General features: G+C 28.3%; 1 protein-coding gene across 1 annotated transcript; it reads right to left on the bottom strand.

Annotated features, from left to right (window-relative positions):
* Positions 1–5045: 5045 nt before the first annotated feature.
* Positions 5046–21620, bottom strand: LOC129989272 (uncharacterized). The gene is made up of 7 exons (XM_056097683.1): positions 21416–21620; positions 18507–18655; positions 14251–14321; positions 13915–14064; positions 11315–11410; positions 10712–10768; positions 5046–5813 (listed from the first exon to the last, which is right to left on the bottom strand). The coding sequence occupies exons 1-7, from the start codon at positions 21466–21468 to the stop codon at positions 5622–5624; spliced, it is 768 nt and encodes a 255-aa protein (XP_055953658.1). The 5' UTR covers positions 21469–21620; the 3' UTR covers positions 5046–5621.
* Between the last annotated feature and the right edge of the window lie 1400 nt (positions 21621–23020).

The raw sequence follows: 23020 nt of genomic DNA, 5'->3' as shown, positions 1-23020 counted from the left end.
CAGATCACGGGGAAGACGCGCCAGGCCATAGACGCCATAGGCCAGGACGCCGACAATAATTAATACCTTCATGAATTAAATTTAAAAATCATACAAATAACGGAACTCCAAATGTACTTTTCAGAATCAGATGCTAACAATTATTTAATTAAAAAAATTTATAGCATTTATCCAATTAAGAAATGATGGTCCAATTAAAACATTAAGTAAGATATTAATTATTATTTTATTACAATGCGTTCATTTAAATTTGAAATTCAGAGCAAATATTTAATTCGAACGTTTCCGTCATTTCCAAGCATTTTTTTTCGTTTATTCTTTCTAAATAAATTTTTATAAATTTAAATTTTGTAAGGCGTTTCAAAAATTTACTTACGTATATACATTGCAAAGCAAAAAACTATTTTTTTTATAAATTCGATTTAAACAAAAATCCTGTTTATTTAATATTATTATTTTTTGTTCCTTTTATCGATCTAATGATTTTTTAAAGTCCTATTTTAATTTTCTGTAATAATTTTTTAAAAACATTTTTACTGTCGAAAGTTGCCTTTTTTGTAATCTTTGCATTGTTATTCTAGGCACCAAACAACCGAGGTTGAAACTTCATATATAAATATTCTTATTAAATAAACTTGAAATGAAAACGCAACTGCTTTTAGTAAAGAATACAAAAATTATATATGACTGTAAGATAATAAACTATTAACAACTAAATATAGCCGAGATATGTAGAGTGATTGTTCCAGGATCAAATTTTGATTTTAATCGGTCGGAGAAAAAGGCATCTAAAACACACATTCACCTTTATGAGAGAGTATGCGAGAAAGTTCTGGCGAGACCATTCCAAAAACCTTCAGTTTAGTTTAAATTTTAAAAATAACATTTTCAATAAATCTAATAAACCTCCTTCACTTGTGAATTTCTCTCTTACGGATATAACGAGACGTTATCCAAACTCTTTGTGCTTGAAATCGTACGATCTGATTTTATTTTTATTCCTTCTTTGCCGGGTTAGAGTGACGTGCTTCTTTTGAAATGAGATCCTGTTATATAGCTCTGAATAGGTCATTGTACATACATAAAACGCAAGAAGAAAATAATATTTTCGCAGAGGAAAGCTATTTGTAAGCACTTTGCTGTTTCAATTCTATTTCGAAAAAGGGTCGAAGGGGTATTAAAAGGAACAATAGCTTGAAGGTAAAAAACATTAAAAAAAAGAAGGTTCAATGTGACAAGTGAATGGTGAACAAGGCAAAACAACATTTCGTATTATCCAGTTCAATTAAGGAAGTCAATTGGGTGCTGTAAACAAATGTTTTTTTGCTGGGATTTGTAAATGACACAAAAGCATATGCGCTTCATGCTATCATGAGTCAAAACGTGGCCCGAATGTCAGTGATTCCATCCGTTTATCCTAAGCAGAAGGTACAGTGAAATCGTGATTAAAAAGAACTCGAACCGATGCATTTCGGAATGAACGGACAAACGCTCTGGACTTTCTCGTATAATTAGTACAGAAGTATTTTAATAGTCAGAAAAATTCGAACTCGAGATTTTGGCGAATCTTTGGCATACGGTCCTTACACCGAATGTGAGGATTTCTGTCCCATTTTGAGCAATCTGACCCCATCTGACTGCAATTCTATGTCAAATTTTTATTTCATTCAAATAAATAATTAAAATTTTTTTTTAAAAAAAATCGAGCCTAAAACATAAATTTACCCTAATTAGAGAGTATGCGGGAAAGTTTTGGGCAGATGACTCATACTGACTTTCTTCCTATAACTTTCAATTGTAAAGGTTTAAAAAAAAAAAAAAAATTATTAACATAAAACGAAACTAACCATTTTACATTTTCAATACACAGTAAATTTCAAGTGCGTTAGCTAAGATAAAATGCAATCAATAACAAATTCAAATTTCGCCTCAGTTTATTCACTATTGGATTTCATTTCAGTTCTGTATTCCAGATTTCTTTTGGACCGTGATGGTATTACAATGCATTTTAAATAAGTTCAAAACATTTTCTAGTTGCATTAAATGGAAATCGGGACGGTTGACTGTTCTCCAAAATTATTTCACATTCTTTACGAGACAATTTGTTAGTTTTTTTTTTTCAGAATTTTGTTAATTTTTTTTATAAAATTCATAAAAGTAGATCTAAGTTCTCTACGGCAATACTGACGCTATTATTATTTTGCAAATTATTTTCAATTAGGACACAAAATTTTAATCACTAAAAATGCTATACAAATTAAATATAAATATATTTGTTCATCATTTTTTGAAAGAATGAAAATCGCTGAGTAATATACACGATGGTTCAAAGCTCAGAGTAGTTCTTAAGGGATGAAGACAATTAAATGTTCACAAATCCCTAAACAATGAATACTTGTAATTACTTACACACATGAAGTCTCAGAGAGCTCTTTCCAACCATCTCTTGTTATTTTGTGAACACGATTTCACCCAATGTTTAATGTATTCCACCGGGAAGAGGAATCATTTCGGCCAAGTTCGTAAATGGACAACCCGGTTCAAAAAGTATTAAAATGGTCATTTTTTTTCATAATTCTGTGTAATTTCATAGTAATACAAATACCACATAAACAATATCTTTTACTCCCCCCCCCCAGTGGTACCTCAGATATGAGGAAAATAAATTTCCTTCATGATAATTGATTCTCACCACCCAGGTAGGTAGAGAAACGGTGTGGGGTGACCCTTATCGATGATGGGAAGTATTTCCTACGGAGGGAGTTGTGTCGTCACCTATGACAGCCCTTGGGACTCAACCAATCATTCTCGTCAATGGTGTCGTGACAGACGGTCATTCAGATTTTTCCGTGTGCCTTCGGACGGGTCGGAGTAGCCCTTTAGTTACCGCAATGCGCTGCTTCAGCTATTTCCTCCTGTAAGATGTTTGTCCAATGGTTCAAAACATTCCTTAATGTCTAGCATTATTTTAGTTACGTTCGGTCATTCGCAGTTCACTTCTGTGCACGAGAACTAGCATTCTATGCTTTCCCCTGAATTTATAGATACCGGCACAGTAACTGCGACTTTCGGAATTCGGTATTTAGCCGAAACATTTAATATGCTAAACTTATTCCCAGCTCAATGTGGAACTTGCTTCTCCTTGAAATATTTTTATATAAAAATCTAAGTAAAACTTGAAATATTGCTTAATGTCAGTTCTGTGCGCACAGTTTCCAGACCCCTGCTATAGCAAAGAGGTGTTTATTTTTTTCGAAAATCGCTTCTTAATGAAGGAAATGCTTAGTTGGAAGCATCGGCGGCCCTGAGGCTAAAATAGCTGAAAGAAATTAACTTTATCCACTTTCAGTCGAGTTACAATTAGAACCGAGAAAATGATGAAAAAAATAAGCTCCGCGTGATATCATTTGAATAACAAATTTTTTAGTGCGCCTCTTAGGAAAAGCCTAGAGACAGTTTTCTTCGAAATTCGATTCATATCTGCTCACATATTGTAAAAATTCAATGAATTTTTGATTATAGCTTTGAAATGCAGCCAGAGGATAGCAATTTTAATTTCGAGAGAATCGGTAACAAGCGATGTCTGGAACTAATTCCTCTTATAAATGAAACTAGTAAAAAAGTGCAATTATAAACCAACCAGTGGGAATGGTCTCCCAGAAACTTTCTCACGCACTCTCTAATAAAAGTTATTCCCCAATTCCTGTAAAATGTTATGGAAATTAGATAAAGCAGAGAATACCTCGCATGGCATTGGTGCACAATATTTACGAAATATTGATCTTCGGTGTGAATTTAGCACATTCTACAGAATCAATCGTGCCATCCTTGGCGAATTTTCTGGTGATTAATCTTTGGCTTGCGGCCAATAGAATACGAAAATCAAATTTGTATTTTAATTGCGTTTTTTCCGAACCGAATGAAACTGAAATTTGACAACAGAGCTAAAAATGTAAGCAGAAAATCACATACTAGATTTGAATACCACCGCGCTGCCTCCGCAGATTGAAATGTTTCCGCCAGAGAAACGCATTTTATTTTTTCACGCAGTTACTGAAGTCTTGCGCATGCTCATTAGCTGCAATTGGAGAATCTCATAGAAAAACAACAACTGTCAAGCAAATCGAAACTGGACTGATTTATACAGGAAAAAAGGGAAGAGTATTACAAATCGTGAAATTTCCTTTTCGGAAGCACTGACTACGACCTTTTTCTTACAAACTTTAGAGATAAGCATTTTTTAGATAGGGGAGAAAAATAATTAAGAAACTAAAAATTTCCAGTATTTTCCCGGTTTTCACGAAATTTTTTAAATTTCCCTTTTAGTTTAGTTTCTTAGATGATTTTATAATTCCCTGTGTTTCCTCGGTGGCGTGGCAACCCTGTTGCAATATATCAATTCGAATCCAGTTCAAATTAATCTAGTTGTCTCGTTTATTAGGTAACATAGTCAAAGTATTTTATATAAATCGTAAATCATTATTAAAGGTGAAAGGAAAAGATAAATGTGGAGCAATATAATGTTGAAAATATTACAATTGTAGCTGTGGCATATATATTTTCTTTGCAGCTGACAAAAAAAAAAGGGTGGGGGGCAGGGTTGCTATTCAACAAAATTCAGCTACAAATTTTTGTATAAATAAATTCAAACTGCTTCCCTTATACTCTCATACTTGATAAACACACTACCACAATTGATTTCTTCAAATCATTTTAAAGACACACACACTGAATCAACAGTTTTATCTTTGTTTAACATTTCACAGAGGAACTAAATTACCTTTCAAATACTATTTTGAATTTTTAAATCATCACTTTTTTGAGTAATAAACTGAAATACAACCTGAAAATTATTTTAATTGTTTCTGTTGGAACACGTAATGAATACTCAGTCTAGTGAAAATAAATATATTTTCAAATGAGAACTTCATAAGGAATGTCTTTTTAAAATATTGTTTGAATATCAAATAACCGATGCTCTTTTCTTTTGAACTTGTGCTTAGGATCATTACAAACATTTTACAATCATTTTAAAAGTGAAGATGGAGAGAGAGAAATGTAATGTAACGTTCGACAGGTTTATTAAGAATTCATTACAGAAGAAGCAACAAAATCATATTTTTTATACAAATACATAACACAGAAGGAGCACATCAGAAAATCAAGTATATACTGTTTCATTGGAAAAAAGTGAATGTGGAAAAAGTTGAAAACTCAGATCATATGAAAATGCATAGTAAAAATAACTTTCACTGTATGGATTTTACCATATTTCAGACACACACACACAAGGAAAAAAAAAAATTGAAAATTGCATTGTTTTAACTCAAAAGCAACATGTGATATCCAATGCACTTTAGTTCAACCAAATCCTTTGTTGGTTATTGTTATAGATAAACACATATAAAAAAGTTTCATTAAATGCCAAAACAAGATTTTAAAAATTTCTTCATTCTAGCCATCCTATTTGGCAATTCAAAAATGTCTTCATGCAATTCCATCCTGCACAAAAACAGAGTAAAAATAATAAAAATAAAAAGCATTATTTTCATTCTTCATAAAGTTGCAAATGAAAATACCATCTAGTTCATCAAAACTTGAAGAGAAAAGTAACCAATCTTTTACTTTGCCACTTCTTTCTTTGCTTTCACACGTTTAGAAACTTCTTCAATGTCTAACGCTTTGCTTTTCCCTTTCAATTCCTCATATTTGTGAAGAAGTTCACTTTTACCTTCTGCCATCAATTTTTTCTTCCATTTCTCCATTTCATTATTGAAACGAGTTTTTTCTTTATGAGCTTGTTCCTCAAATTTCTAAATAAACAGAAAACTTATTTCAGGTTATGAAAGTTATAAAGTAACACAAGATGACAGTAAAAAAAATATTCCAACCTTGGAAAAATACCATATTTGTCTGAAAATAACCAAAAGTTTCATGAATATATTTCTTCAGGGTATGTTTTATTTTTCCATGTACAATTTACATTTATTTATATAAAAGAATTGCATTTATTTTTTGTGCATAGCACAAAAATTTATATTTATTCAAATACAACCATATTGTTTTCGTTTGTAACAATATCATACCATTCCAAATTTTAAATTCTGGTTTGAATTTCTTGCATTTCCATTTCTTGTAAGATCATTGGCCTTTATTGCTCATGCTTAACAAAAACAACAAAAAATGCTCGTTAAGTGAGCATTTCTTGTTTGCTTAATCTGTTCTCATGCATTTAACAAGAAATTTTAATTGGATCTTATCTGTCCATGAAAATTCAAAGGAAAATTGATACAATAGTGAAATAGCAAAGGCCAGGCTGTAATCAACGGCCTCTAAAATCCTCAATTTAAATCTCAAAACTTTTTTTTTTCTTCTGTGAGGAAGCATAAAAATTGTCAATGTTCTTCCTGCCATTGCTGGCAAGGACTAAAGAATTCATTATTAGAATAATTGCTACACACAAACCATAATAGCAGACATGCTGCAAAGAGCTCTGGATGAATTTCGATACTAAGTACTGTTTATAGTTTATTGTAATGGTACCATTGAGCACTTATAGTAATTTTGAATTTGTAGTATTTAAAACTTTACATTATTGTCTTTGAAATGATTGATCAATCAAAGTTATAATGTTTTTGTTTTGTAAATATAATTTTTCAATATTGGTGTATTCTTTTGTGATAAGTCTACAGACATAGAGGAGGGAAAAAAAACATAATTAACAATTAACTACTTATTTGTTATCAATATTACTTCTGCAGAATATTTAATTTTTTTTCATTTTATTTTTGTGCATTTTCAAAGATTTAATGAATTTCTATCAAATAAAACATTATACAACATAATGAAACTGCATGTATGTGTACAAGTAATATAGTATCTTAGACTTTTTGCATCTGCAACAAAGATACAATTTAACCATTCAAAAATAAAATTGCATAATTTATAAAATGCATATTTTCTTAGTTAACAAATGATTTCTAGGGGAATAACAATAATCTGACGCCAATAAAAATTATTATTATTATTTTTAAAATTCCTTTCATACAAATTAAATATAATAACCATTCCATACACATACCTTTACTGAGCATAACCAGTTAAAATTTTTATCATAGTAAAACAGTTTTTTTCAAAGAGACAAAGCTGTTTTTAAATGAATATATAATGGATTACAATGCTATTTAAACTTCAGAGGTTAAAATTTCTGTTTCAATATTAAATAAAATGCAGAAATTATTAAAATTTCTCATCTGGTAGGTACTGTTGTTTAATTATATAAAAGACTGATAAGTCAATAGCTCAAAACAATGGGCAAGCACGCACAATTTTTATAAAAAATGTTTAATAAGCTGGATGGAGTCTGCAAGCAGAAACATTTTAATAAGAAGCATACTTTTCCAATAAAGGGTGAAGAGAAAAGAAGATTAATTCTTTCAGAGACAAAGTAAGAAAGACAAATAGGTTTCGTTTTCTTCCTCATTAAAGCAACTCCACTACTTTCATCGAGATAACAAAACTTAATTACCTTTCTCCTTATAGGTGGTACAGACCTATACCAACAGATAGTTTTTCTTTCATATGGAAGGTTGGAACAATTGTTGCACCAGTAACCCCAGTGAACCAAATTAGCAGGTTTATTTTATAACTTGAAATAACACATTTAATTGTATCACATCACGAGTAAAGTTTTATTGATTGCTCATTAGGAAAAATAAGAATAAGTAATTTCGCTGGCTAATTACCGCTTATTTTTGCTTAATGATAAGAAATGAAAAAATAAAGCTCCTCGGATCTGCATTTAAAAAAATATTAATGATATTTTCATCAGTTAATCCAAAAGTGACTTTTGTGTTTGATCATAGAGATTTGTTTCAAAATGGGCAATAAGCAATACTTCATTTGACAACTGCAAACAAATTTAATGAAAATCTTTCAATATATCTGATTGTCCAACAACTATTGTAATCAACAAGCTGGTGAAATCCTTCAATTAAGGCATTTTAATCAATTTTAATATTAAAATTCAATCAATGTTGGCATCTAATTATAACAATTTGCCCCCCCCCCAAAAAAAATCACTTGCAAAATACTTGCTTAAATAAGCTAGGTATAATCTCAAATGTGGTGCATAATTACTTGATAGGACTTAAGTAACTAATATGGCACATATTGTTAGTGATTCTAGCTATTATATCAAAATACTGTATTTGGTATGTGGTTTCATTTTATAATAGCATTTTTACATAATAGAATAGATATATAAACATCACTAATGAATTCCTGCTACAAATAATAAACACCAAATTTTCATGAATCCTTGTAAGTGTAATCAAATTAGGTTACTTATGTTTCTATGATTGCTAAATCATTTACTCTAGAATTTAAAATGAGATAAGAGATAATAAAATTTTACATACATTTATTGAGATTTAAAATAAACAAACTACCAAAATGAAATGAGTGAATTATCTTTCCAGAATATCATTGTTCAAATGAATATGTATGAGATTATACTTCCCATTTCCTTTATTCCAGACACTCCTTTCCCTGCAAGCCCACAAAGATGTAGCTATGTGTTTATAATGCTGAACATGCTAAGAGATCTTTTATACATATATGTCTATATGTATGTGTATATAATAAATGCACAGTCTAAAAGAACTATGATCAAGATTTCATTGTAAAGCAACAAAACAAGCTAACATTACATAACTAATAACACTGGAAGACAAAATAATTACATTTATATGATTTCAAGTAAGGTGCTTTCTTTTAGATTGCTGTTTGTATTGCAGTGCAGAAGCATCTTCTTGGATGGCCCAGTAATAGTCTCCTAAGATTGCCCGACTCTACTACCTTCCATACCTATCTCAAAGTTTTGACATAACCTCTTACCAATGCTCATTATTGAGAGTTTCATAGAAATAGAAAAGAAATGAAGATATCCATGAAGAGAAAAAATATTTAAACATATTGAGCCCCAAACATGAACATAACAGCATCTCATCCACAATTAGCTGCACCTAAAAATCTTACAAAAACACACTTGAAATTATTGTACATTGCCACCACTCTTGTTATTTGAAAATCATTGTGATTGAAAAACTCCCTAATCTGGGGGCCAACAATGATAACCTTTGTCAACCAAATAAGATATGAAATGTTTCAACTTTGATATCAATTACTTAAGAATCAGATTTTAGTTCCATGCTTTTTAGAAAGATTTTCATTAATCCTAATCTGATGATGTAATTCTTAGAACCAATCAAAGAATCTTCTCAGAAAATGCTGTATATTTTTTGTAACAATAGTTTTATTGTGGTCCAATCCTTTGTAATGCAATGCAGCTCCCTAAGTGAATATGTAATATATCTAAGATGTAATTGCAACAGAGAAGCAATAATTTTAAGATTATCATAAATTTACTAGAAGTTTCTGTTATTTATTGCATTAATAAAACCTTCATGCTGCCATATTTTATTCCATGTGAATAGTATGCTTAGTGGGAAATAAAGAAGCTTATTGCTCTTTGTGAAGGAAAACAATTTTCGAATTAAAATTTGAAGAATCTATGAAACGTCTACACTCATTACAACCCTAAAGAAAATAAAGCTTTTATCTATTTATGTTCAGGGATGCAACAAGCGTGTTCAAAAGTGAGAAAAACTGAAGTGAAGCTACTTTGGTAGCATTTTGTCCATATTGAATAATTTTATTAAAATTAATATCACTCTCAAGGGAAAAATCAGGATATTTTGAAATACATCACATTTTCTTTTCTCACAGATCCCATTATGCTGATTTGCTTATCCTGAAAAGATCTGATACATGTCAGATCAGCTGCAGTAGGTTGTTGATTGCCAAAAAAATCTATAATAATTAGAGGATCGGATGTTAAGTCTCCCTTAGAAGTCCGAAGCAACCCAGAATGTGATCTGGTGAAGTTGGATCGCCACAGCATTTTTTACAAGTGAGATGGATTTTTCCACCACCTTGAAAGAAGACACTTAAGGTGACCATTTTTTGGTCTAGACAGAGCAATCAGGGAACCATGGTCACATTTGATTTCCAGCAAAGTACCAGAGGATGTTTCCTGTGTACCATTGGTGTGCAGGTGGAAAATGCCATATTAAATTGAGTTTAGATCTTTAATTTGAATATAGTTCTTGATAAGTAAGTGAAGTGCCAGTGGCCGTTTCATTAAACCTATCAATAAATAAACAAGGCAATGCTATTCCAAATGCTGTCAACCTGAGATGAAACCAAAACCAAATAAAAGAAAAAGATTCTGCTCGATTTTGACAACTTGATACAAGGAGAGAAAAAGAGAGAACCTTCATTTCTATATATTTAATACATTGAATTTTTTTACAACAAAAGTAAAACAAAAATTAAAACTAATTATTATTTTGTCATCCATTTTAGTTTTAAAAGCAGCGGCAAATATACGGGAATTGTATTTCTCTTTGTTCAGTTCATAATTTAGTTGTTGAATAGTATAAATAGTCTACATCCCTAGACAAAATATATTATCTAAACCAAGTAGAATAAAAATTAGTAATAATAATTATAATAAATGCAAGCAATTTTTAAAATAGAAATGTATTACAAATAAAAGAATAATCTGCACAAAGAAATAAAATAAATGTTACAAATAAAAAAAATTTATCTGTATATAATGCCAGAAATATTTCTTAGAATCATTTACCTTTTTTTCTGCTTCTGACAAGGTCTTCCATTTTTCAGCAGCTTCTTTGATAAACTCCTATGAAGCAAAATGCTTATTAATTTCATTTTACATCAACAACTAATCTTTATATTTTTAATATATAACATGATAGATTAATGAATTATATGACCATGAACAAATTAGACAATAGATGTTTCCATGGGAGATTTTAAATTCACTGGAGTTGAAATAAGATACAATTCCAGACATTACTCTAGTTTGAATTGAAACTTTTAAAAACAAATAATTGACTTTATAACTAGGTTAAAATTATAATATGATTATAATGTACTATTATGTGATTAAAAAATGGTTTTTATCTTTAATTGCACAAGATGGTCAAAGTCAATGCAAATAAATAAATAAAATGGCATATGCTATAAACAAATCTTTGCAATTATTACAGAAATGCAGTATTTCTAAAATCCTAGAAAATGAATTCCATAGCAATAGATAATTATGTATCTGACAAAAAATTAAGGAACTCATCAAATTTAAACATATAAATAAAATTTAAACAATAAATAAAAATGGCAAATTTTATAAATAAAAGTAACATTAGAAAAAAAAAGCTCCATTTACAGCTGCATCTTTTATATCTTTATCCTTGGCCTGAGACTGTACAAAAAGAGCATAAGCTGGTACAGGAGATTTTGGAATGCCAGTTTCTCGCAAGGCCTATATTAAAAAACATTATTAATTTAGGTGAAAATGCAAACAAATGCATTAAAATAGAAAAAATAAATAAATCAGATATAGAAGTTTGGAAATACTTTAAAATACAAATGATTTTGAAATATGATTGAAATGACACACATTCATTGGACATTAGAATATTATGAAATCTTAAATAAAAAATAGAAGACTATTTCATTTTACTAGAAACTCCTGAAAAATTTTGCAAGCTAGGAAGAACTTTTATAATTTAATCTATTTGTTTTTGATTGATTTAATACATTAAAAATAAAAGTTTATGTTAGGATGTTCTCAGAATTTAAGTAGCAACCAGCTATTTAAATTTTGGGGGAAAACAATAGCAATTCCAATAAAAAAAAAAATTGAAAAAATATTAAATAGTTATAACAAGCTAAATGCGATTAAAAAATCTATCCCATCGCACTCAATTTCATATATATATTACTAGCTTTATATAGCGATAAAACACGCAAAATATCCCTGTATAAGAAAGCACAGGGAATTTTTGCATAATGTAGTATGAGAAAACAGCATTCATGTGCTAGTTATAGCAGAATAACAATATCTCCTAGTTTCTATCAATAGAAAAAGAAAAGGAAAGTAAGCAACAATTTAACAATACCTGAAATAATAGTATATTAAATGAACGTTTATGTTTAGATACAGAAAAAAAATTAGCCAGACAAATCTACATGTTAACAAAAAAAAAAAAAAAAGATATTGATCACTTCATGCTCTCTAACTTAGTCATGCAAAATGAAAGACTCGGTTGAAATAAAACATAAATTAATAATCTTGGTATCATGATAAAAATAATTTATTATTTAATGAAAAACATTACAGCTCCCTCCCCAATTCATATATTTGAGTATCAATTTCTGCAACTCCTAAAGATTTTTCAATCGATGAGTTTCAAATTTTTTTTCTTTTGTGATAATTTAATTTGTAAAGTTGCTTTACATTTCTTGGACTCCCTTTTCCTAACCCTAAACATTTTTCTACTTTTCTCTTACTACTCTTGAGATCAGATTATTTTAGACATCTCCATGAAAATTCATGTCACCATACAGAGTACCTATAAAAATCCACTTTCAATAGCATTCAATTCTGTTGTCATTATGACAGCTTTTCAAATAATACAGTATTATTTTTCAAGAAACATGAATTTAAATAAGGTGCATCTTTTAAAATAGAAAAATTTTGGGGCATAAAAAGAGCCTTTCATTTAAAGTTTTCAATAGCTCCTCTGATATTTAAGTAGCTGTAGTCATAATTCCAATATTGTCATTTTCCCTCAATCTAGGAAATTGGATTATTGATCTATGCAAAAGAAAGAGGGGGAGAGCAGTGAGTAGTAAAGAGATAAACTTTCACAGTTTGACACTAGCGAATGTTTAGTTTTTAGAACTATGGCGGCAGAATCTTAGTCTAACAATATTTAAAGAGATCAGATTTTTTAGATAAAAAGAAAATAAATTTTAAAAAATCCTGTATTTTCTCAGTTTGTATGAAGAATTTCATAATTCCCTACATTTTCCTAGTTTTCTTGGTGTTATGTCAATTCTGTAAAGTAATCAATCAAATGCTGGAACTTAATAAAAATAGACATGTGATCACTGAAAGAAATAAGTTAATAATAAATCAATGCCTCAACAACCTATTAAAGAATTAATTAATATCCAGAAATCAAAATCTAACATTGGATATGTCAAACTAAGCTAGGAATAAAGATCCAATAAACAATGTTAATTAAAACTTTCATAGGATATATATAAGCATTTCAATACAACCCTTAATGCATTTCAAAAGTGTATTATTTTATTCAGTGTGCCTAATTGTGCAATGTACAAAAGCAAGCAAATGTTAGGCTTTCTATTATGTAAGCAAATGTTAGGTTTTTACATTAGCATCCTTGCTTTTATTAAGAGTAACCAACTATTTACATTAATAAATATTTTCATATATGGAAATAGCTGCAAGTGTTCTCAAAAATTTATAAAATTCATGCTCATCCCATTCACTCAGTTTTTCTTACAAACTGAAATATAACTCAATGATGCAATAAAATGGAACACAACTATTGATCAGTGACTTCATTAGAAATTATGGTTAAAAGTTATAATTTATTTGAAATAATTAAGTATAATTTGAAATTCTTAAAACTAATTCAAAATTAAGAGAATTTTATTAAAAAAACTATTTTGCTTATTTTAAAGTGAAAAAGCTGCAAAAACATTTATTCTATAATGCAACTTTGAATGTATGCTCAATTTTAATATTTATTATATTTAGCTTTAAGTAAAATAGGGAATTGAAATATTGTTACATAATAAAAAAAATAATATAATTCCCAAAAAAAATATTTACAACTAATAAATATTCCATTTCTTTTTTATGAAGATCCTTTTTTAACAATTAAATCAAAATTACAAAGTTAAGAAATGAAATATCAAATAAACATCCTGAGAACAAATGTACAGACTTACTTTTTTCAGTTTTAATAAACGTCGAGCTTCTTTCTTTTCAGCTTTTGCAATAGCTATTTCATGTCTTTGTTCTTCAGTGAGATTTTCATAATATCTTTTATGAGCTTCTCCATACAACACAGTTGATTCTCGTGCTTTATTTTCATACGGCTAAAATAATGAAGGGGAAAAAAAAAAAAAAAAATCTTTACACAGTATGAATAGCACATGTTATTTTATTCAGGTAGTCGAAATATTTTTAAAAACAGTAATAAATCTAAAAATTTGTAACATAAGTTGGTTATTTCACCTAAAATATATCATTTCAAAATTTTATCATACTAAAAATAAAATTACCTCCTTCATAGCAAGACTAAGACTATTCCATTGAGCTGCTAATTTCTTAATTTGCTCTGTACTAGTCAAGGCTGAAAAAAAAATGTTCAGACAGCATTAATTAAGTGAATTACTAAGAAAAATTACAGCAATAATTCAAAAGCAATTGGAAAAATGTGAATCATGATTTTTTTCACATATGCAAGAAAATCTATACTTATAATAAAGTTCAATGTGTGTATGTGTGTTGGCGCTCTACAGGCCAGACCATTCAACCTACAGCTACCAAATTTGGCACGTGTATACATTGGAGGTCGGAAATGTGCACATGGGAGTTATTTTTTTGAATTATAATTTTATTTATTTAAAAATGAAGTGAAATTTTGGCGTGTTTCTGCTATAACTTCCGAAAATATAACCGCACAAAAAAGATTTTTACATGAAGTTAAAGATCAAAAATTTATCTTTTAAATGATACCAATGTTTTAACCATGAAATTAAATTTCTATTTTTAATGAATTTTTAAATAAATATTTTAACTATATTTTTCAACAATTTTTTTCGTACAAAATAAAAATAAAATTTAAGCTGCACGAGCACGTTTCGCACTCATGGGAAAAAATTAGCTTTTTTCAAAGTGTTGTCATCACATTGATTAAAGCTCCAACTAAAAATAAATTAAATCTTTTTGGAAATGAAATCTGCAAAAATATAATTTTCGGCACGTGTCTGTAGGTAATGAAACAAATATGAAATATTATTATTATTTTTTTTAAAAAATAAATTCAAGAAAAATTATTTTATGATCTTTTACACTCTCTATATTATTAATCCAATAAATCAGTTTTATTTTAAGGCAAGTTTTGTTTAATATGAACAGGATATCCATTCAAATTAGAGCCACACAGCTAATTTGTAAACCTTTAGTAAGTCACAGATCTGCTAAAATGGTCTAAATGGAAAATGGTTATATTTTATGTAACTTGATTCAATAAATGCTCTAATAAATAACGAATTTTTGATTTTACATAAAGCTTCTGCTGTGGAAATCACGAATAACAAAATGTTCTTGAAACACTAATATTTTAAATAAAAAGAGTTAATTTCCAATCAACTAAATCAATCACTTAAACTGACTGATTTATAAAAATTTGAATATCACTATTCAATAAAAAAAGGGATAATTTTAAATTTTCCATCGATCGTTTCAAAGAAAATACGCCAATCAGCGTGCAGGTTTCTCAAGATTAATTGGCCAAAGATTATGAAAATGTTGAGTTTTTCTAAATTTTTAACATTTAAAACTTCATAAATAAGTCTTAGTTGATCGTGGAAAATAGAAACATTCATTCATTTATTTATTTAAAATTTGGTGTGTCCAGAATATTTCTCAGAATCTGATACCTTACTGTATTAAATTTACACTTCATAATTTTTGAAATATATTTATAGGCCAGAACAAAATATTTTTATTGATTTCATTTCAATCCTTTTGAAAGCAAAACTAAAAACTGAATTTTATGCTGAATCTGACAAATTTTTGTTGAATTATTGTTTGAGATATTACATAAATTATGAAAAATATTTTGTAGTTCACATAAGATTTAAATACCGAGCGATTCTGTTTGCAATACTCATATTCAATAATAATAATAATAAATAAATAACAATAAAAATGATAAATAAAATAAAAAGCTTAATTTCATTAAAAATATCTTTATACTAATTGCAATTTTAGCATTTCCACTTTAAATTAAAGTTGAAGTTTTATCAGAAATGACAACACATTAGAAAAATATATATAGTAAATTGAACGAAACGATCTAAACAACAGTATAAGTTTGGTATGACTATCAAAATTTGAAGATTAAAAATGTTTGTTTGAGAATCTATTAAGAGACCAGTTACTTAAAATATTTAATTGAAAATTGTAGCGAACGGTAATATTGGCGAACCGGCTGGTCGCCAAAGGCGGCTAGTATTTCATAAGGAAACTAGATTGTAGAATTTGTACTGCCTATCCAAATACAGATTGGTGTTTAATTTTCTGTCAAAAAAAAAAAAAAACTTTCCATACAACATTTAAATTATTTTATAAATATATCTAAATTATTTTAAGTAATATCTTCCATTTTTCTAGAAAAATATACACCTGTCACTCAAAATCTTAATCGAACAATTATAAGAATATGTAAATTCTCATTTTCACTTCTTCACATTTTTCATAAGAACACAATATAATTTGAAAAATGGCAAGTAAAATAGTCCCTCCTGAATACTTTACGCACAGATATAAAATGAGAGCTGAATAATAAAACAAGTAATGAAAAGTTACAAGTCAAAGTTTTTTCCAAAAATAAATATATTTTATGTTTATGAATACAGGTTTGTCTGGACATTTATTTTAGTTTATGAAAAATGAAACCTTTTTATTTAAACAAAATTAATAGCATTATAACACTTTTTAAAAACAAAAGCAGTTCTTCAGTGGAATAATTTGATAAAGCAAACAGGGCAAATGCCCTGGATGCCATTGACAGAAAAAATCCGGATGCTATGTCAGAAATGCTATAACAGAAAAAAATTGAAGAATCCGCTGTATTTAACAGAAAAGTATGGTCCATTTTTAAACTCTTATTCTTTAAATTCTTAAAATTTAAATGGTTAGAATCACATGTGGAGAAAATACGATTTCTTTTTACCCTGATTTTTTCCTATCATGATCTTTTTATTATTTAGGAACTAACTCCAGTGAGATTATTCAAAGCAAAATAATGCAGTTTTATGTTACAGAAATCTTAATTTCTTCAGTTATAATTTTTTTTAAAGGAGAAAATACATCAAATCCATAGCAGGTCTCAAGGTTTGCTTTTTAAGTATTCCAAGAGAGAAAATATTACAGCTGCCAAATTCTTAGACTGAATAACAACATTTTCTGCAATTCTTGACATATACTTTAGAAAAAAGTACCATTCCTATTTCAAAATAGCAGAGTTTGAAACACTTCTATTTATTTCATAAAATATAAATGTCCATTCCAAGTTATCAATAATGAGATTTTGTATATAATTTAAATAACTTTTAAAATTTTTGACTGAGTGATTGCAAAGAGGTTTTTGGAAAAATTTAAACCTCTTAATTCATTCAAACATAAATAAAATTGTGCTGATTTTTGTCAATAACTTTTAAAATATTATTTCACACAAATAATTTTAATAGCATCTTAAAATTTCCAAAATTTGTCTTTACAAGGGTATAAATTAATTGCACAATTCTTCAATTAAATTTTTTTTAAAAGAATCATTTGCAATAGTTATTTTTTTTTCAAAATCTACACTAAATCTATTTTATTGTTTGATCCTATCTTTTAATCATTTGTTTCTCTTCTGTTAAAAAAGATCATTATTTGCATTATTCTTTAGCTATGTAAAAGTAGAAAATGGATTTACACCTTAAGAATAAGAGATTTTCTTTCTTTCAGCATGATTTTATACCTCTGGTAATTTTTTCCTTCAAGATTTTATTCTTCATATACAGATTTTCCTTTCCAAGTTATTATGAACTTGTATTAATATAGATTTCAGAAATATAATTAGAACGCAATGCATTTTTTTTAAAATACGGAAATAGATTTTTGCTATAACTTTCTTGTTTTTTTAAAAATATATTTAGTCATTAGTCATAATGCTTTTTTAAATTAATTTTTAAATTTAATTAGTTAGAATTAAATTAATTTTAATTCAATTATTTTACAATTTTAATTTAATAAATTAAAATTAAATTGTTGACATTGCAATGTCAATACAAATAGCCTGATAATCACCAAAGGCAACTACATGAAATTAGTTTGCAAATATTATGTATATCATTATTAAGTTCAATTGCTGTTTCAATCCAAGCAGCCCTAGGCATAAAGCTTCAGAATAATGGAAACACGCAGATTGTAATGGAAGGAGAGGGATACTATTTTGGTTTTTATTCAGAATGACATTTTATATATGCATACTTCTAATATCCTTGATTATAAGCATAACTTTAAAACAAAGAACAAACTGTCAATTCTGCTTCCTTTAATGAATAATTAAATTATTTAAATAAAATTTAGTCAATACAATTTCGTAACTAGTTAATCACATTCAACATAAAATACGAGTAATTTCTCTCATAATTTTAACAGAAGTTCATCATATCATTAAAACTGCATAATACAATTAAAAATAGTAAAGAAAATTATGAATATTTGAACTGTAATAACACATTTACTGAAAGAAAATTACTTGGATGCTCCTTCAAAAGCTCTTTCCTATTATCTTTGCAATATATCATATAAGCTGTAAGTGGCTTCTTTGGTGGTGGAGGGATATTCAATGCTTTCTTTATAGAATAAGAAAATTCAAGATTCCAACCATTTCTATGAACAACAGAGCTAAAAAAAAAAAAAAAGTTTTTTTAAAGATTCATGTAATGATCAGTATATGATAGCACTTTTTAATCTATTCATGCAGTGTGCTAGGTTCATTATTATTTTTTATAAAAAGAATTTAACAAAAGTATTTGAAAAATAATATGAATGCTTTCTTCATGACATTTAGATACTTTTTCTATAATAAATTTCTATACCATAGCAAAAATCTTGTCAGCATTTATTCCATAAGTAATGGTAACTGAAGGTAAGCAATTCTGATCTAACAAGAGATAATCAAGGTGATTGTAATTAAAGTCTAGGTATTTAAGGCTTAATTATGAAGAATGTATAAGGCCAAACTTAATGCCATTCTATATACATGCTATTTAGACCATAGGAGATTGATTAACAAAAGGTGGAAACAGTTTACCTTTTCATGACTAGATGCAAAAGTGGTACTGAAATCTGATTTGGAGCAGTAAAAGGTACAAATTTAAGGAATCTTTTATGTCATTGATTAAAATCTGAGGATAATTTACTATGCTTTTTAGCAATTACTTTTCATTTATTTCTCATTAAACCGAATATTATGCATTTGCAATCCAATAGTTGACTTTAAAATTTGGAAATTGTTTTGTATAACTTCGCTCCTTTTATTTTATAATTTATTTCACAAAGTAATTTCAATATGTTTTCCTTGTCAAGATCATCATGTTCATTCTCAAAATTAAATTATTAAAGCAGAATGTCTCTACTGATGTGTCTAATATGCAATGTTATAAATTTCTAAAAAATGATCAAATTAATGACATTTCTAAAGTATATAAACGGCTTTAAATGGTCATACAATCAATAATACCTGCACAGATTAAAAAAAAAAAAATATTATAACTCGCATTCATACAACTTTTTTAAAAAACAAAATAAAATTGTAAATGTAAAAAAAAAAAAAAAAAAAAAAAAAGTTTCCATACCGAAATGACCATAAAATTTCAGTCAGTCACATATGCATTTCCTTTCTTTTTATACTTATTTAATAGCCCAAAAATCAATTTGAAGGTCACTTTTTCTTGGTGATAAAAATTTAAGGCAATTATTTTTCTTTATAAATTAATTCCTAATGTTTAAATAGCAGGTGTATGAAATGGTACTAAACTTTCTCTTTATAATTGAGCTCTAAATATATATACATTTATGAGATCATCTTGCAATTCTCCTTAAAGTTCTAATGATATCCTAATAATAAAAATTTCAAAGTCATTTCAATAGAAAAGAAAAAATAAATAACTTGGAATTAAATCAATAAGTTTGTGAAATTGCAGTGCTCTTTGAAAATAAGACGAGAAATGGCCACATAACAATTAAATATATAACAGGTCATCGCAACTCAAACACTTGATAGGAGCTGACCCATATTCATTCAAAAATTTCTTGGCAGGTAGCTATTCTTGATGTTGCACATGAATTCTTTTGATGAAAGCATTATAATTTATAGCTCATCCTTTTAAAAATGACAAAATACAAAGTTTTTAATAGCTTTGAGCCAATAATAATGAACATAATTCATGAATTTTCATAATTTCAATAATAAAATGAAAAGATATAGAGAAAGAGAAAACAGCATCTAAAATACATTGCTTCAGTGTTCCAGAAAGTTGAGAAGAAATATTTTCAAGTAATTATTTTGCTTATTGTAAGATTATATAAAAACATGTATTAGTTAGCATATAAGAAATAATTTTCTAATTTCAATATTTGCATTATTTTCACAAATGTGGCCTCACTAGCTGAATGAATTTAAAAACAAATTACTAACTTGTTATTGAAGAAATGCATTAAAATTGCATAGAAAAAAAATCTGTTCTTGTGCTGTAACATTGATCTAAAATGAACAAGGTGTTTGTTTTCAATCTAGTGAGCACTAAAATGGCTTGTAACAGAATTGGATATTTGTTTATTTTTATGTCCTCGAGGTTTACATAGCAATTTTCAGATTATCCCAAGTTCCATTATACACAATGCAATTGATTTTGGTTGCATGGTGATAAAACCTAAAATCTATAAAATAAAGTACCCAGAATTATGCTATACATAGCTAGCAGCATCAAGTATTAATGAAAATCATATCAACAGCAATCTCCAAGCATATACTGTAAAATACAGTCATTAATTTATCATAATGGGAAATAATATCCAACATGAAAGAAATAATAACTAGGCACATTGAATGTTGCAGTTCGTTTACCTAATCATATGCTTCTGGAAATTTAATAAACGGAACTAAATTGTGAAATTAATATCAAAATTACCATTCATAACGGACAGATTGGTAAAGCGGCAGCAAGTAGTGCACAGAAAATCATGGTTTTTCTCATCTCAATCGTCATCAACGGCATAAAGATGATGAATTAAAAAAAAAAATAGTACTGAGGGCATGATACTATTTTTTCAGATTCATGGTATAATTCACACGGTATTATTTGTTTCTCTCACCACTAGTGTACAAAATGGCACCAGAAGCACCAATATTGTCATTCCGTCAACAAGCCAGAATGCATTCATGTTTGTTGTGGCCGAAAGTTGACAAGCTTTCAGTAGACATTTGTTTACTAAATAAAAGATACGGGCCATTTACGTAAAGAAAAATTAAATTTATTATAAAAGTACATCAGTATATTTTTCATAACTGTTTTAACTCGTGAGTTTTAAAAACCCGATATAAAAAGAATTTGTAACATATATTAAAAATTTTTGAAGATCCAGAGAAAAAAAAATGCTTACGGATTTTTGAAGAAATATTCTGAGGATTTTACGATTCCCCGCAAAAGAGCCATCTTATAAGTAAGCAAAACTTTTCAAACAATTAAGACAACTATTTTGTATAAAAAATATAGAATCATTAAGTCCGCAGTAATTAATTTTTAACTTCATTCCCTGCACTATCGTTTATTTAAAAACAGATTGTTTTATTGCCTCACTTCACTTCGTTATATTTACAAAAAATCAACGCTTTAAAAATATAAAAGTTATCTCATCAAACCATCGGTAAACAATAGTATTTTTTTATTTTATTTGAAAATAAATATCGGAAAAATAATTAAGAAATTTTATTTCAAACAGTAAGTATCAATTGGTTGAATTCGATAGCCCACTTCTTTTTTTTTTTTCTTCTTACTTTTCTTTCTTTCTTTCTATTTCTTTCTTTCTTTAATTTTTGAAATTAACGAAACTGTACCCTTTGTGGCTCCTGCCTCTGAGTCCTTTTTCAATTTAGTTTTTTCAATTTTTCACTGCAATATGATAATTTATTGATGTTTTTTGTTCTAGATATTAATGTAAAGGAAATAGATGATGGCCAGTGCAAAATAAAGAAAATAAAAGTAAAAATGCGTGCAAAATATATTATCTGAGTTAGTAGCATCTGAGCAAGTAGATGCAAATTCTTTACTTTATAATTTAGAATATGGATGGATTGACTTCAAAAGTTAAATGCATTTTAAATTTTGAAACTGACTTAGGACAGGTGAAGGTGTGGTAATTGTATAGAGTTACGATTATTCTATGACTCAAGAAGCATATTTAGTGCATAGTATTATAAAATTGTTGTGTCTTCTATGTTTTCCTCTCATCTTATTTTTAATTTTTGTACCTCTTAATTTTTGTAAGATGGCAACATTGGTTGCCCAGCAACAATGAAGATGATTGTTTGATAAAAAAAAATCAGTTGTGTTCTTTTTCTCAAGTCATTGTGTCATCTAATTTTGTTCATTTAAATAGCTACTATTTTACCCCTAATAAACTTTTAATATAAAATATCCACTTTATTGGTTGACTACTGGACGTGATACTCAAGAATAGAAAATGGAAAACAAAGACTAAAACGAAAGCGACGCTGCAACATCGATCGCTAAAGTTAGCATTAAAGTCCCACCGTATTGGAAACCGGACCCAAAGATATGATTTCTTCAATTGAAAGCTCAATTTCGAAATGCTGCAAATATGACAGATCAAACGAAATATGATTATGTCGTGAGTTCCATTGATGCTGAAATATTAGCACAAGTGTCGGACATTCTGACCAATCCAACAAGGGACGACAAGTACGTGATTATTAAAGACAGACTAATTTCCATCTTCCCTGAAACTGAAACGCAAAAGACCCAAAAGTTATTAACTGAGGTGGAATTGGGTGATAGAAAACCTTCGCAGTTGTTATGTGAAATGAAGAAATTAGCTTCAGATAAAGTAGGTGAAGCTTTTCTGAAAACTGTCTGGCTTCAAAGATTACCAACGGAAATCTCGAGCATTTTATCTGTCAGTGGCGACGATTTAGCCAAATTAGTGACAATGGCCGATAAAATGTGGGAAATAAAATCCACGTATCAT

The sequence above is a fragment of the Argiope bruennichi genome, chromosome 10 (genome assembly GCF_947563725.1).
Source record: "Argiope bruennichi chromosome 10, qqArgBrue1.1, whole genome shotgun sequence".
NCBI classification, from domain to species: Eukaryota; Metazoa; Arthropoda; class Arachnida; order Araneae; family Araneidae; genus Argiope; species Argiope bruennichi.
Note: the sequence above shows the minus strand (reverse complement) of the source record. Positions and strands in the feature narration are given on the sequence as shown.

Excerpts from the sequence above, each read along its gene's own strand:
- LOC129989272 (XM_056097683.1), bottom strand. The coding sequence starts at position 21,468 with ATGGCTCTTTTGCGGGGAATCGTAAAATCCTCAGAATATTTCTTCAAA. Across the intron at positions 10,769-11,314 it reads AAGATATAAAAGATGCAGCT|GAGTTTATCAAAGAAGCTGC; the intron begins GTAAATGGAGCT and ends TTTGCTTCATAG. Across the intron at positions 5,814-10,711 it reads TGTCAGAAGCAGAAAAAAAG|AAATTTGAGGAACAAGCTCA; the intron begins GTAAATGATTCT and ends CTGTTTATTTAG.